The 12,100-nt window shown below is 42.7% G+C and overlaps 1 protein-coding gene across 1 annotated transcript in view; it reads left to right on the forward strand.

The window, feature by feature from the left end:
• The window catches only part of LOC131075096 (NAD-dependent protein deacetylase SRT1), a 200,840-nt gene that overhangs the window by 133,944 nt on the left and 54,796 nt on the right, over positions 1-12,100 (forward strand). The window contains exon 9 of the mRNA XM_058011919.2: positions 1,717-1,770. Coding sequence (XP_057867902.1) covers positions 1,717-1,770 — 54 coding nt within the window. The remainder of the gene's footprint in view (positions 1-1,716; positions 1,771-12,100) is intronic.

Below are 12,100 nucleotides of genomic sequence, written 5' to 3' on the forward strand. Positions count from 1 at the left end.
TTGAGCTTCTTCCAGATTAATACTCAGAAACCTTCAGTAGTATTCTGATATAGGAAAACATATGACAAATACAGAGTTTACTGCTGCTATAAATGAGAAATGAACGTGTTTCCACCATGCTTTACATACCCGAATGTCGCCATCCAATATATGCAAACATGATCGACTAGTGCCCTTGTAAGCAGAATTGTTTCTAAGCTGCAGCCAATTCAACTCTTATCATCAGCTTTGATCAGACTGTATGTGACCATGAGAATCGCTGTCTTGTGCTGAGAAATGCAGGTCACAACTTTAAATATTAGCACCCTGATATGTTTTTAGCCACACCGTTACTGGATTGGTGTAGCGCTAATGTACTGGTGTTCCACAATGAATTGCCCAGCTACAAGCAGCCAAATATGTGCCTGCAATTTCCTCTATCAAAGTAGACCTGTTACTGCGTTTTCTCCTGACTGGCAATGAATCTTCCCAAACTGATATCCTGGGGTTTCATCCAAGACATCCAGCTCCAGGGTTTCCGTCTTGGTTGTATTTCTCCAAGGCTTCGATGTTGAGAGAGAGGAAAAATAAAATGAAGTTGAGAATGCTTTTTTCCAAACTCCACGAGTCTCCTTTTTAACATGCCTTTTACCTCCATCGGCTCAATAATAATTAAAAGTTAATGTTTTCAACTTCAGATGCCCACTCAATAAATCATTCATTTTAATAATGTTATAACTTATGCCTGAAGTGAATAAATCGCCCAAGTAATTTTATCGCCCCCATATTAATATTAAAGTGGGCCCACTACTTAATTAAATATGGATGCATTATAATTATACCTTAGGCCCTTTTTCATATCTAATTGATAAATTTTTTATTCCCTTGTCAATATTATTTTTTGCTCTAGCCTCCGGGAATCATAAAGGCTAGCAAAATTGATTATGATAGAGCACTAAGTGGAAGGGGACATTACATTTCATGAAAATTACAAATTAAAACACTAATAGGTTCTTGGACAAGGATATTTCAAGCTTTTCTGATGATGTGAAAAACCCAGAGATGCTGCAACTAGTGAGCTGACTACAAAGTAGAATAGGGGAATGGAAGCTCCAAAACTATGTTGTATTGGATGAGTCTTTGCTGTAAGACTAAACACCTAAAGTGGCGCCAAAATTTTTATGGATCATAGTGGCTGCCAAATTTGAATCAAATCATGTAACATGCAGTATTGCAACAGTGCCCTGCCTACCTTCATTCAACATCTGAACAGCCATTTTCATTAATATTCAATTAACCAAAATGATGTTTGGTCAAGGCTTAGGCATTACTAGTATTTCTGGTTAACTAGTAAGTGTTCATTTTTATGCCTGTTTAGTGCTATATTCATGTTACTGATATCAGATGGCTTGAAGCCATTGTGTATGTGTGCTCTATTAGGCTACAAAGAGATGCCATTGTCAATGTATGATGCATAATTGTCTTTTACATGTAGACCTCCCAAAATCCATGAAATGATAGGTGCTAGGCTTATGTTATCTACTGTTTTTTATTTTCTCAATTTAATGTGATTCGCAAACAATTTCCTGGATGTGATTTAGAAGAGGCATGATGTGATGATTTGGGTTCCCATCTATAGGTGGTCTTTGATAGAGCTGTTTTATTGCTTGGATATCCATGTAACAATTGGATTTCTTTGTACTTTAATAATAACAATACTATGTTCCACATGTGCAGCCAACTCCAAAGGACAAGAAAGCAGCTTTGCTGATACATGCCCAAGTCGACAAGGTATAAATATTGGATAAGCATCATAAGTAAGATGTTTTCAATATGCCATATTCTTGGTACCTTTTTAGAACTTATGGTATATACTTTTCCAGATTTTGAAGCTGCATTGGTGGTGTTTTAAATGTCACAAATTTTTTCCATTGCCTGGTAACTTGTAAGTAATATGGGGCTTTTAGGGGTAATTTGTAATTTTTGAGATGTAGAATTGGCTGACTTTTTGACTCTGACTGTGACTTAGACTCAGTCGAAAACTCAGCAAAAATCCAGCAATAAAAAATATACATATAAGATGTGAAAAAAAAAAGTTTTTAAATTTGAAAAAATTCAATTCAATTTTCTGTTTTCTTAATTGACTCTGTCAAGTTTGCAAGTCTTGGCTGCAAACTCACTAAGCTTGATTTAGACTTGGATTTGTGGGTTCTTGCGGAGAATTGGTGAATCTCAACATACATCTCTTGAAATTTAGAAAAATCTATCTTGCTTAGTGCCTTTTGACTTGCAAAGTCTTTATGGAGATGCTCTCTCTCTCTCTCTCTCTCTCTCTCTCTCTCTATATATATATATATATATATATATATATATAGTTCACCAGTCCCACTGTTCACTTGCTATTAGTTCATGGATGTGAACGATGTTTTTCCTTGCCAATATTATACTCTGCTTCTGCTGCTTCATCAGTTGTCAGTCCTTGTTTGAAGAATTAGTTGACGTTCTAATTTATTATTTTAATATTAGGCTAATCAATTGTCAAACAAATAACGTTGAAAGAAAAAGGATTGCAACTTTTGGGTATTCCTTGCTTTTGTGCTTAGTGCAACTGGACATAAAAATAATAAAAATAAAATTCTCATGTTTTGAACCCTAGCATTAAGTTTATTTAGTAAAATTAAGCCATAAATATTGTTTCTTGTATTATCATTATGAGTTCTTACAACATTAACTAATGATGGGGAGGTTGGAAATTCCAATCGAGCATTGAACTTCAAACTGATAATATAAATGTGGGAGAGCTAATTCAATTGTGAGTGCTGCTAATTTTATTTGCCCCTTCAATTTGTTGGAAGAATTTGCCAAAGGGTCATTTGATAAGAAGACCCTGTTATGGAAAGTTGTTTCAATAATATAATCAAACAAATCTGCTAGTTTAGAGGGGACATAGCAATGGAGATGCTATTTTGGTCCCCTTGAATTCAGTGGCAGCAGTACTAAAGTGAATACACATCTCCCTCGCATCTCTAGCAAAGATGTTGGGGTATGTGGTAATTTGATGCTGAAATAGAAAGCAAAAAAAAATTTGTTTGGTGGTCGTGATGGGCATGACTATTAGAATATTTAATTATATTTTAGTCACCTATATTTAGTTCCTTGTTTAATGGTCATTTAGCTTTTTAGTTAATTAGCTTTTAAGCTTTATTTAGCATTTAGCTTTTTCTTTTTAGTTAATTAGCTTTTAAGTTTAATTTAGCTTTTAGCTCTTTAATCTTTTACTTTAACGTTATGTTCTAATTATAGAACATCGTCTTGTAACCTCTATATATACGTGTGTATATCGTTCAATGTAATCCTAACTTCGGATGATTACTCCTAACTTCGGATGATTACATTGAAGTACTCCTAACTTCGGATGATTACATTGAAGGGCAACGTTCATATTTCATCTGGTGGGAGGGATTTAATATTCGTCAATGTATACTTTGTACCTGGTATGAAGCTCAATCTACTGTCAGTCAGTCAGATTATGCAGCATTCACCATAGCTGGATGTTGTCTTTGGGTTGCACAAGTGCAACATTGTTGACAGGGAGACTCGCACTACAGTTGCAATTGGTATTGAGGATCATGGTCTTTATATACTTGTTGATTCTACTGGTTCTCAGGAGCTCGCCATGGCAGCTAGGAGTACTTCCATCAACACTCTTTGGCATCAGCAATATGGGCATCTCAATGTCCACTATCTCTCTCAGTTGGTTCGAGAGGATCTAGTCGTAGGATTACCTGAGATTCAAACTCAGAATCATGGAGTTTGCGGAAGGTGTCAAGATGGAAAGCAGCATAGGACTCCGTTTTCAGATGAAGACGCTCGGAGAGCATGAAGACGCTTGGAGAGCATCCAAGGTCTTGCAACTCGTTCATGCAAACATCTGTGGTCCCATGAACACTCCATCAGTCACTGGATGAAGGTATTTTCTATCATTTGTTGATGATTTCAGCAGACGCATGTGGGTTTATTTTATTAAGCAGAAATCAGAGGTGTTCACCATGTTTCAAACGTTGAAGGCCTTAGTGGAAAAAGAGTCTAGCTGTCAGATAGTCACTCTTCGGTCCGACAATGGAAGGGAATTTTGTTCTACAGAGTTCACCAACTTTTGTGCATCACATGGCATTAAGCATCAACTTACCACACCTTACACCCCACAGCAGAACGATGTTGTTGAATGCAGGAACCGTACAGTCATTGAGATGGCTCGGTCTATGTTGGAGCATAGAAATGTTCCAAAACACTTTTGGGCGGAAGCGGTCTTCACTGTAGTCTATCTTCTGAACCGGTCTCCCACAAAGGCCGTTAAGAAGATGACTCCAGAGGAAGCTTGGTCTGGCAGGAAGCCCAAAATCAGTCATTTGAAAGTTTTTGGCTCTACAGCTTATGTTTGGATTCCAGATGCCACGCGCACCAAATTGGATCCAAAGAGTCAGAAATTGATGTTCATCGGCTACAGTGACAACCACAAGGCATATCGGCTGGTTGATATAGACACTAATCACCTCATATTCAGTAGAGATGTAGTAGTTGATGAAGAAAGAGGGCCTTTTCAGCCTTCCTCTCCTGATTTGAGCACTAAGGATCACCCTCCAAACGCTGTAAGTATGGGTGTTCGTCTTCCCTTAGCTCCACCTGATGGGAGGGATTTAGTTGACTCTGAAGTTGTGGGGTCTCCCAGGCATGACATTGCACCCCCTGACTTTCCTCAGGATCTTCTCAATCCACATCCAGAGGAGCTTGCTCCAGATATTCCAGGCACTCTTCATCGTGCAGCAGATGTTGGTACTTCTACTCTCCGGCCTAAGTGGTGGGCCAAGACCATTGGTGATCTTCATGATGATGAGCTCATTGAGGGTAGATCAGTTTGAGGTAAGAGCAAGCAACACACAGTTAATTTTGCTCATATGGCCAACATTCACAGTATTTATGGGCCTCAAACATATACAGAGGGTAAAGGTGTACCTGAATGGGAAAAGGCTATGGAAGCGGAGCAACATAGTTTTCTGAAAAACAACACTTGGGCATTGTCCGATCTTCCTCTAGGAAAGAAGCCCATTGGCTGCAAATGGGTGTTTAAAGTCAAGTATAAAGCTGATGGGAGCCTTGATAAGTACAAGGCTCGGTTGGTGGTAAAAGGGTTTTCACAGAAGGAGGGCATCGACTATGAGGAGACATTTGCTCCCACAGCCAAGATGAGTACCATTAGGCTTGTCCTCGCTCTCTCAGCTCAATTTGGATGGAAAGTCCATCAAATGGACGCCAAGAGTGCCTTTCTCGATAGTGATTTGCAGGAAGAAGTCTACATGACGCAGCCTCCAGGTTTCAAGGTTGCCGGTAAGGAACACTAGGTATGTAGACTAGTCAAAGCACTCTATGGCCTCAAACAGGCTCCTCGTGCATGGTACATCAAAATTGATAAGTACTTGATTGATCAAGGCTTTCAGAGGAGTCCTTCAGATCCCAATTTGTGTGTCAAACATACTAGTGATGATATTCTATTTCTAGTAGTCTATGTTGATGATCTCATCATTACTGGCAATGCAGCACATCTGATCATGCAGGTCAAATAGAATTTGTGTCAGCATTTTGATGTGACAGATTTGGGACTTCTCCATTATTGTCTCAGTGTAGAAGTTTGGCAGACTGATAGCCACATATTCATTTCTTAGTCAAAGTATGCCAAGAGCCTACTAGATAAGTTTCGAATGCAAGATTGTAAACTTGCATCTACACCTATGGAGATAGGGCTCAAATTATCAGCCAAATCAGATTCACCTGTAGTGGATGAGTCTTCATTCAGGCAACTAGTGGGCAGCCTCATCTATCTCACCGCCACTAGACTTGACATCAGTTATGCTGTGAGCTATATTTTTCGCTTCATGTCAGTCCCAAAAGTTGAACATTGGGTTGGAGCGAAGCGTGGGCTTAGATATGTGAAGGGCACTCCTGATTTTGGCATTCTGTACAATAGAAGGAAAGATCCTAGGCTGGCTGGTTTTACAGACTCAGATTGGGCAGGTTGTGTTGATGACAGAAAGTCAACTTCTGGGTATGTTTTCAGCTTGGGTACAGGTGCACTCACATGGACCAACAAAAAGCAACAGGCAATAGCTCTTTCCTCGACTGAAGAAGAGTATCGGGGAACTGTTAAGGTAGCATGTGAGGCAATTTGGCTACGTAGGATGCTTGCAGACATGCAAATTTCTCAACCAGGATCTACTCCCTTGTTTTGTGATAATCAAGGGGTTCTAAAATTAGCCAAAAATCCAGTCTTCCATGAGCGGACAAAGCATGTGGAGCTTCATTGCCATTTCATTCGCCAACATGTTGTAAATGGATTAGTGATACTGCAGTACATTCCTACAGAAGATCAGACTGCAGATATCCTCACCAAGTCCTTGAGCCTGACAAAGTTTCTCAAATTTGGAGGGCAGCTTGGTATAATAGATAGCATGACCATTAAGGGAAGGTATTAGAATATTTAATTATATTTTAGTCACCTATATTTAGTTCCTTGTTTAATGGTCATTTAGCTTTTTAGTTAATTAGCTTTTAAGCTTTATTTAGCCTTTAGCTTTTTTCTCGACCGAAGAAGAGTAAAAAAGCTTGTTTGAGGATCGCCCTTTCTCGGTTTGCCTCACCCGAGAGTCTCCCGCTTTGGTCCCGTGCCTCTCGAGTCGCCTGCTCGGCCTCTCAGGTCCCCTTCCATCCTATCGGGTTCCCCTCCGGACTGTCGGGTGTCCTTCCGGCCTCTCGGGTCAGCTGCACGCTTCTTGTGGTAGGGTTTCAATTTGGACCCGTTGGTGGCAAGTCTATTTTCATTGGCCATCCGAAGACTTGGAACCACAAATTCTACAGGGACCACGGTCTCCTTCCCGTACATAAGAAGAAGAAGAATAATAAAGATGTTGAAGGCTGCAGCCTTCCACACAGAGTTCCAATTGTTGCTGACACAAATGATCTTGGGATTATCTATGTCACCGAGGTTTGGGGCATCTCCCTTCCAATATTCTCTATATTTTGGCAGGTACACCTCCTCTGTTACTTGCTCTAGTTCCTCTACTTCGAGCCTGTAGCTCTGGAACATTTTGTAATCCTCCATCTGCCAGTGGAAGAGCCCGTTCAATGACCCTATCTCATCCTCGGAGCACTCTCCTAGTTTGAGAATCCCTTCGTCGTTGGGCTCCCTGTAGCCCCGTCCTTCGTTCCTCAGGTCGCCTTTTCCTTCACCCTCCGATTCCGAAGATGATGCCAGTTCCTCGCCGACAACTTGGGTCCTCAGATCAATGGTGTACTTCCGCCCCCCTTTCTCCATAGAAAGGGTGTTCTTTTTCCAGTCGTGGTTCACCTTTGCTGTAACCAACCACCCTCTGCCTAAGATGGCGTCGTACCCCTTCTTCTTGAGTGGGATTACCACAAAATCTAGTATAAAGGGTTGCGTGCCGATGGTGACCGGCTGGGCCATCAGGGTGCCGAGTGGCTTGATGCCGTGCTGGTCTGCACCTACCAAGTTGAACGTGGGTGGCGATAGTGTTGGCTTCCCCAGGTTCTTCCACGTATCCTCTGGCAGTACATTCACCCCCGAACCTCCGTCCACGATGGTGTCTTTGAGGATAGCCCAAAGAATTCCCATCTCTACTACAACAAGATGTTGACCACTATTTAAGGCCAACAACATTCGGCTGACTGGAACTTTCGCCCGTTTGGCATGCAAAGGTGCCTGCGCAGTGGTTTGTATGGAACTAAAAATGGCGGTTCTTAACTGTGGCATTGTTTCTAGAAGGTCCTTTACCCTTATAGGTACTTCCATCTACAGTAGTTGCCCAATGATGTTATTTTCAGCTTCCGTATGGGATGATGTACTCACCACCTCGTTGTTCCGTCGTTCGGTCGTCATCTCACGTTCAATATTGGCCTTTGCCTCCCGTAATCTTTCCTTCTCTGTACGGGGGTTGGGATAAGTGGCCTTTTTCGTCTGAGCGCGGGTGACCACCAGTACTTCTTTCTCACCCGTCTTCTCAGCCTTCTCAATGTTGAGGAGATTAACCCCTGCCTTTAGGCAATTTGCGTCCTCATGGTCGCCTGGCCCACACCATCGGCAGAGGTGCTGAGGGGAGGCTTCCTTCGTGCAATCACGGGCAAAGTGCCCCCACTGATTATAGGCCCTACATTGGATCATTGGCCGACCCTTGGCGTCATACTGGATACGGCTTCCGTTATTGTTATTGTTGTTATTCCTTCCGCCGCTGCGTCTGTTGTCCCGGTAACCTCTAGATGATTTCGTTGTGTTGGTTTGCTGGGCCGTACTCGCTGGTGCGGATGTTGTGGCCTGCTCAGTGAACAACACTTGGCTCATTTGTGTACTTTGGGTTTTCATGTTGTATGGGCATTCCTTGATGGAGTGTCCCATCACTTGGCAAATCTCACAAAAGGCCTTCTTCGAGCAGGTGCCTTTTGTGTGGCCTTCCTCCTTACAATCAGTGCACCACACATCTTCGTTTTTGCTTGTGCTTCCTTTCATTTTCTTAAATTCCTTCAACATACGGTGCATATCCTTTTGAAGAGCTTGCACCTTCTTACTTGATGATTCGTCACTACTGCTTTCTCCCGAGGACTCCTCTTCTGCAGAGGACTTTTCCTTTTTCTTCCGCGATGTTTTGCCTTCACTTTCCAAATCCATTGCGCGGTTGTACGCGTCATCGTATGAGGTGGGCGGTACAATTTTCATCTTTCTCCTCAGGGATGACCGCAACCCTTCCACGAACCATCTTTTGTTTAGTCCGTCAGCCGACTGGTTCTCCATCTTCCCCAGTAACTCTTTTAACCGTCGGCTGTATGTTCGCACTGTCTCGTGCTTTCCCTGTTTTGTGCTTAGTATCTCTGCCATGATCTCATTATCATCTCGAAGGAGTCGAAACTCCTTCTCAAAAGCTTTCTATAGGTCATCCCATGTTCCCACCTTTGTTTTGTCCACATCAAAGTACCAATCAATGGCTACTCCTCTCAGGGTGGCAGGGAACTGCACCACCCAATCCGCTTTGTCAACTACCCCGTTGGCTGACCATATTGTCTCACATGTACGACAGTGCCGTACGGGGTCATCGTTGCCATCTCCATTGAATTTAGGCAACTTTTGTTTGCTCGCCATCGATGGGGGTCGTCTTCCTGGAGGTGGCTGTGGCTGCGTCTGTGCACTGCTCCCTCCGACGCCGGTGGTTTGTCCTGCGTGGGTGATTGGAGGTACGGTACTTTGCCTGCTGTGTGTGGCACCTGCAACCATACGGTTGTCCTCCCCTCCGTTCTCACCCGCACTCACTCCTGGCTCTCTCTGGTGATCCTCACTTCGTGGCGTAAGGGATAAGTTTTTAAACTGATCCCGAGTCCCTTCGACTAGATTCCGCCGTAACCTTGTTTCCTCCAGAAACTCTTCATGGCTCCGCACCCTACAGTGTTCTGGTGACGCGTAGAAATTTCCCTCGGCTTCTGCACCCTCCGTGACACCTCCTTGGTTCCCTTCAGGTCACCCTTTGGGTCACCCTTCGGCAGGTCGTCCTTCGGCAAGTTGCCTCAGCCTCCGTCTACGTTCTACTTGCTATTCCAGAATCAAGGCCCTCTGCGTAGCCTCCCACTCGTCCATTTTTGCTTTCTTATTTCTATCTTTATTTAATAGTTTGGGCATTAATTCCCATACATTTCCATAATTTACAACACATAAACCAGAACATGCCTTTATTAATTCATTTCGTCAATACAACTCGTGTCAATATTATGACACTTTTATTTGAATATAGGATGGTCTTTTATCCCGATGGGATTCAGGGTTCAATTCCTTCCTGGCCTCGTGCCATCCCGTTCCGCTTCCTGACGGCTGCTTTCTTCGTACTGTTGAAGAATTTGTTGGCGTCGCTCTTCTTGGGCAGTCTCCTCCAGGCGAGCTTGCTGTGCCAGTGATGCCTGTGCAAGCAACCGGGGAAGATGGTTCATCAACCGATTTATTGCCGGGCTAATCTCCAGTGCTGTTCACACGACACTTGGTGGGATTTCCGCCTCCGTGGCCTCTCGCTGGACGTAGGTCTCGATGGCTACCTGGAGCAGAATTGAAAATTCCCTCGTTGCAGTGTCTTCTCCGTTGTAGAGCTCTGTTTGCGCGTCGTCGGCCTCTGGGTTTATCTCACCAACGGGTAGGCCCATCGTGTCCGTGTGCCATCCGCGTCTTCCGTTCCCGAGTACGTCTAGGCAACGGTGCCAAATGTTTACCCTCTCGGGTGAATAACTTAAAGTACACAGATAGAACACGTAATGCAGAATAATAATGCCATAGATATCAGATAAAGTATAAGTGATGTTATTCCATTCATAATTGTTCTCTGTCACAAGTTACATTCGGAAGTATATAAAGATACCGAGGGGTGCGAGCGCCAACCGTCGCACCGCAACTGCCACCCCTCGGTTGCCAACTAACCAAGACAATTACAACTTAATTAACTAGTTTTATTTTCATGTACAATATTGCCGCTAACATCCGTTTTCAGATGAAGACGCTTGGAGAGCATCCAAGGTCTTGCAACTCGTTCATGCAGACATCTGTGGTCCCATGAACACTCCATCAGTCACTGGATGCAGGTATTTTCTATTATTTGTTGATGATTTCAGCAGACGCATGTGGGTTTATTTTCTAAAGCAAAAATCAGAGGTGTTCACCATGTTTCAAACGTTTAAGGCCTTAGTGGAAAAAGAGTCTAGCTGTCAGATAGTCACTCTTCGGTCCGACAATGGAGGGGAATTTTGTTCTACAGAGTTCACCAACTTTTGTGCATTACATGGCATTAAGCATCGGCTTACCACACCTTACACCCCACAGCAGAACGATGTTGTTGAGCGCAGGAACCGTACAGTCACTGAGATGGCTCGGTCTATGTTGGAGCATAGAAATGTTCCAAAACACTTTTGGGCGGAAGTGGTCTTCACTGCAATCTACCTTCTGAACCGGTCTCCCACAAAGGCCGTTAAGAAGATGACTCCAGAGGAAGCTTGGTCTGGCAGGAAGCCCAAAATCAGTCATTTGAAAGTTTTTGGCTCTACAACTTATGTTTGGATTCCAGATGCCACGCGCACTAAACTGGATCCAAAGAGTCCAAAATTGATGTTCATTGGCTACAGTGACAACCACAAGGCATATTGGCTGGTTGATATAGACACTAATCACCTCATATTTAGTCGAGATGTAGTATTTGATGAAGAAAGAGGGCCTTTTCAGCCTTCGTCCTGATTTGAGCACTGAGGATCACCCTCCAAAGGCTGTAAGTATGGGTGTTCGTCTTCCCTTAGCTCCACCTGATGGGAGGGATTTAGTTGACTCTGAAGTTGTGTTGGGCAGCAGTTCATGTTTTTTTTAGGGTTCTGGAGATTTTCGGGCCTGCAACTTGGAGGTTTTTTTTGCAGATTGAAAATTTTCCTAAGGTTTCTGCAATTTTCCGACTAGGGTTTTGACCCTTCAATTCAAATCGAAATTTTATTCTAGTTGTAGATTCTTGGTGGGTTTTTCGAGACCTCAACTGGGTCGTCATCAGATTTTTTTGAGTGCATTGTTTTTCGTGCCTCGATTTTTGAGCTGTCGGATCTACATTCTGATTTCAGATTCTTTGTGGGTTTTTCGAGTGTTTTTGGGTTCGCCTCAAATTTTTCTAGGTGCTTCATTTTTTGTGCCTCGAATTTTGTGCCATCTAATTTGCCTTGGAATTTAAAAACAATCAGCAATTTCTGCTACTTCTGTGGACGTTGGGAATTTTGGTCTCTTTTGGGCACCGTTTATGTTGTACATTCGACCTAGGGTTTCTGCCCCTTTTTTTTTTGAAAAAATCGTTTATTTTTTTGGTTTTTTTAATTTTCTGCAATTTTTTTTTTTGTGATTATTTTCAGGTAAAATTTCAAGTTTTAAGTATGCAGAAAATTTTAATTTCTGGGTTTCTTCCAAACCTCGAAATTTGCACCTTGGAATTCGTGCCAGAATTCTCCTCTAGGGTTTCATATAATTTATTTTTCAATGACACATCAATTGCTACCATGACAT

Source organism: Cryptomeria japonica, chromosome 3 (genome assembly GCF_030272615.1).
Source record: "Cryptomeria japonica chromosome 3, Sugi_1.0, whole genome shotgun sequence".
NCBI lineage: Eukaryota > Viridiplantae > Streptophyta > Pinopsida > Cupressales > Cupressaceae > Cryptomeria > Cryptomeria japonica.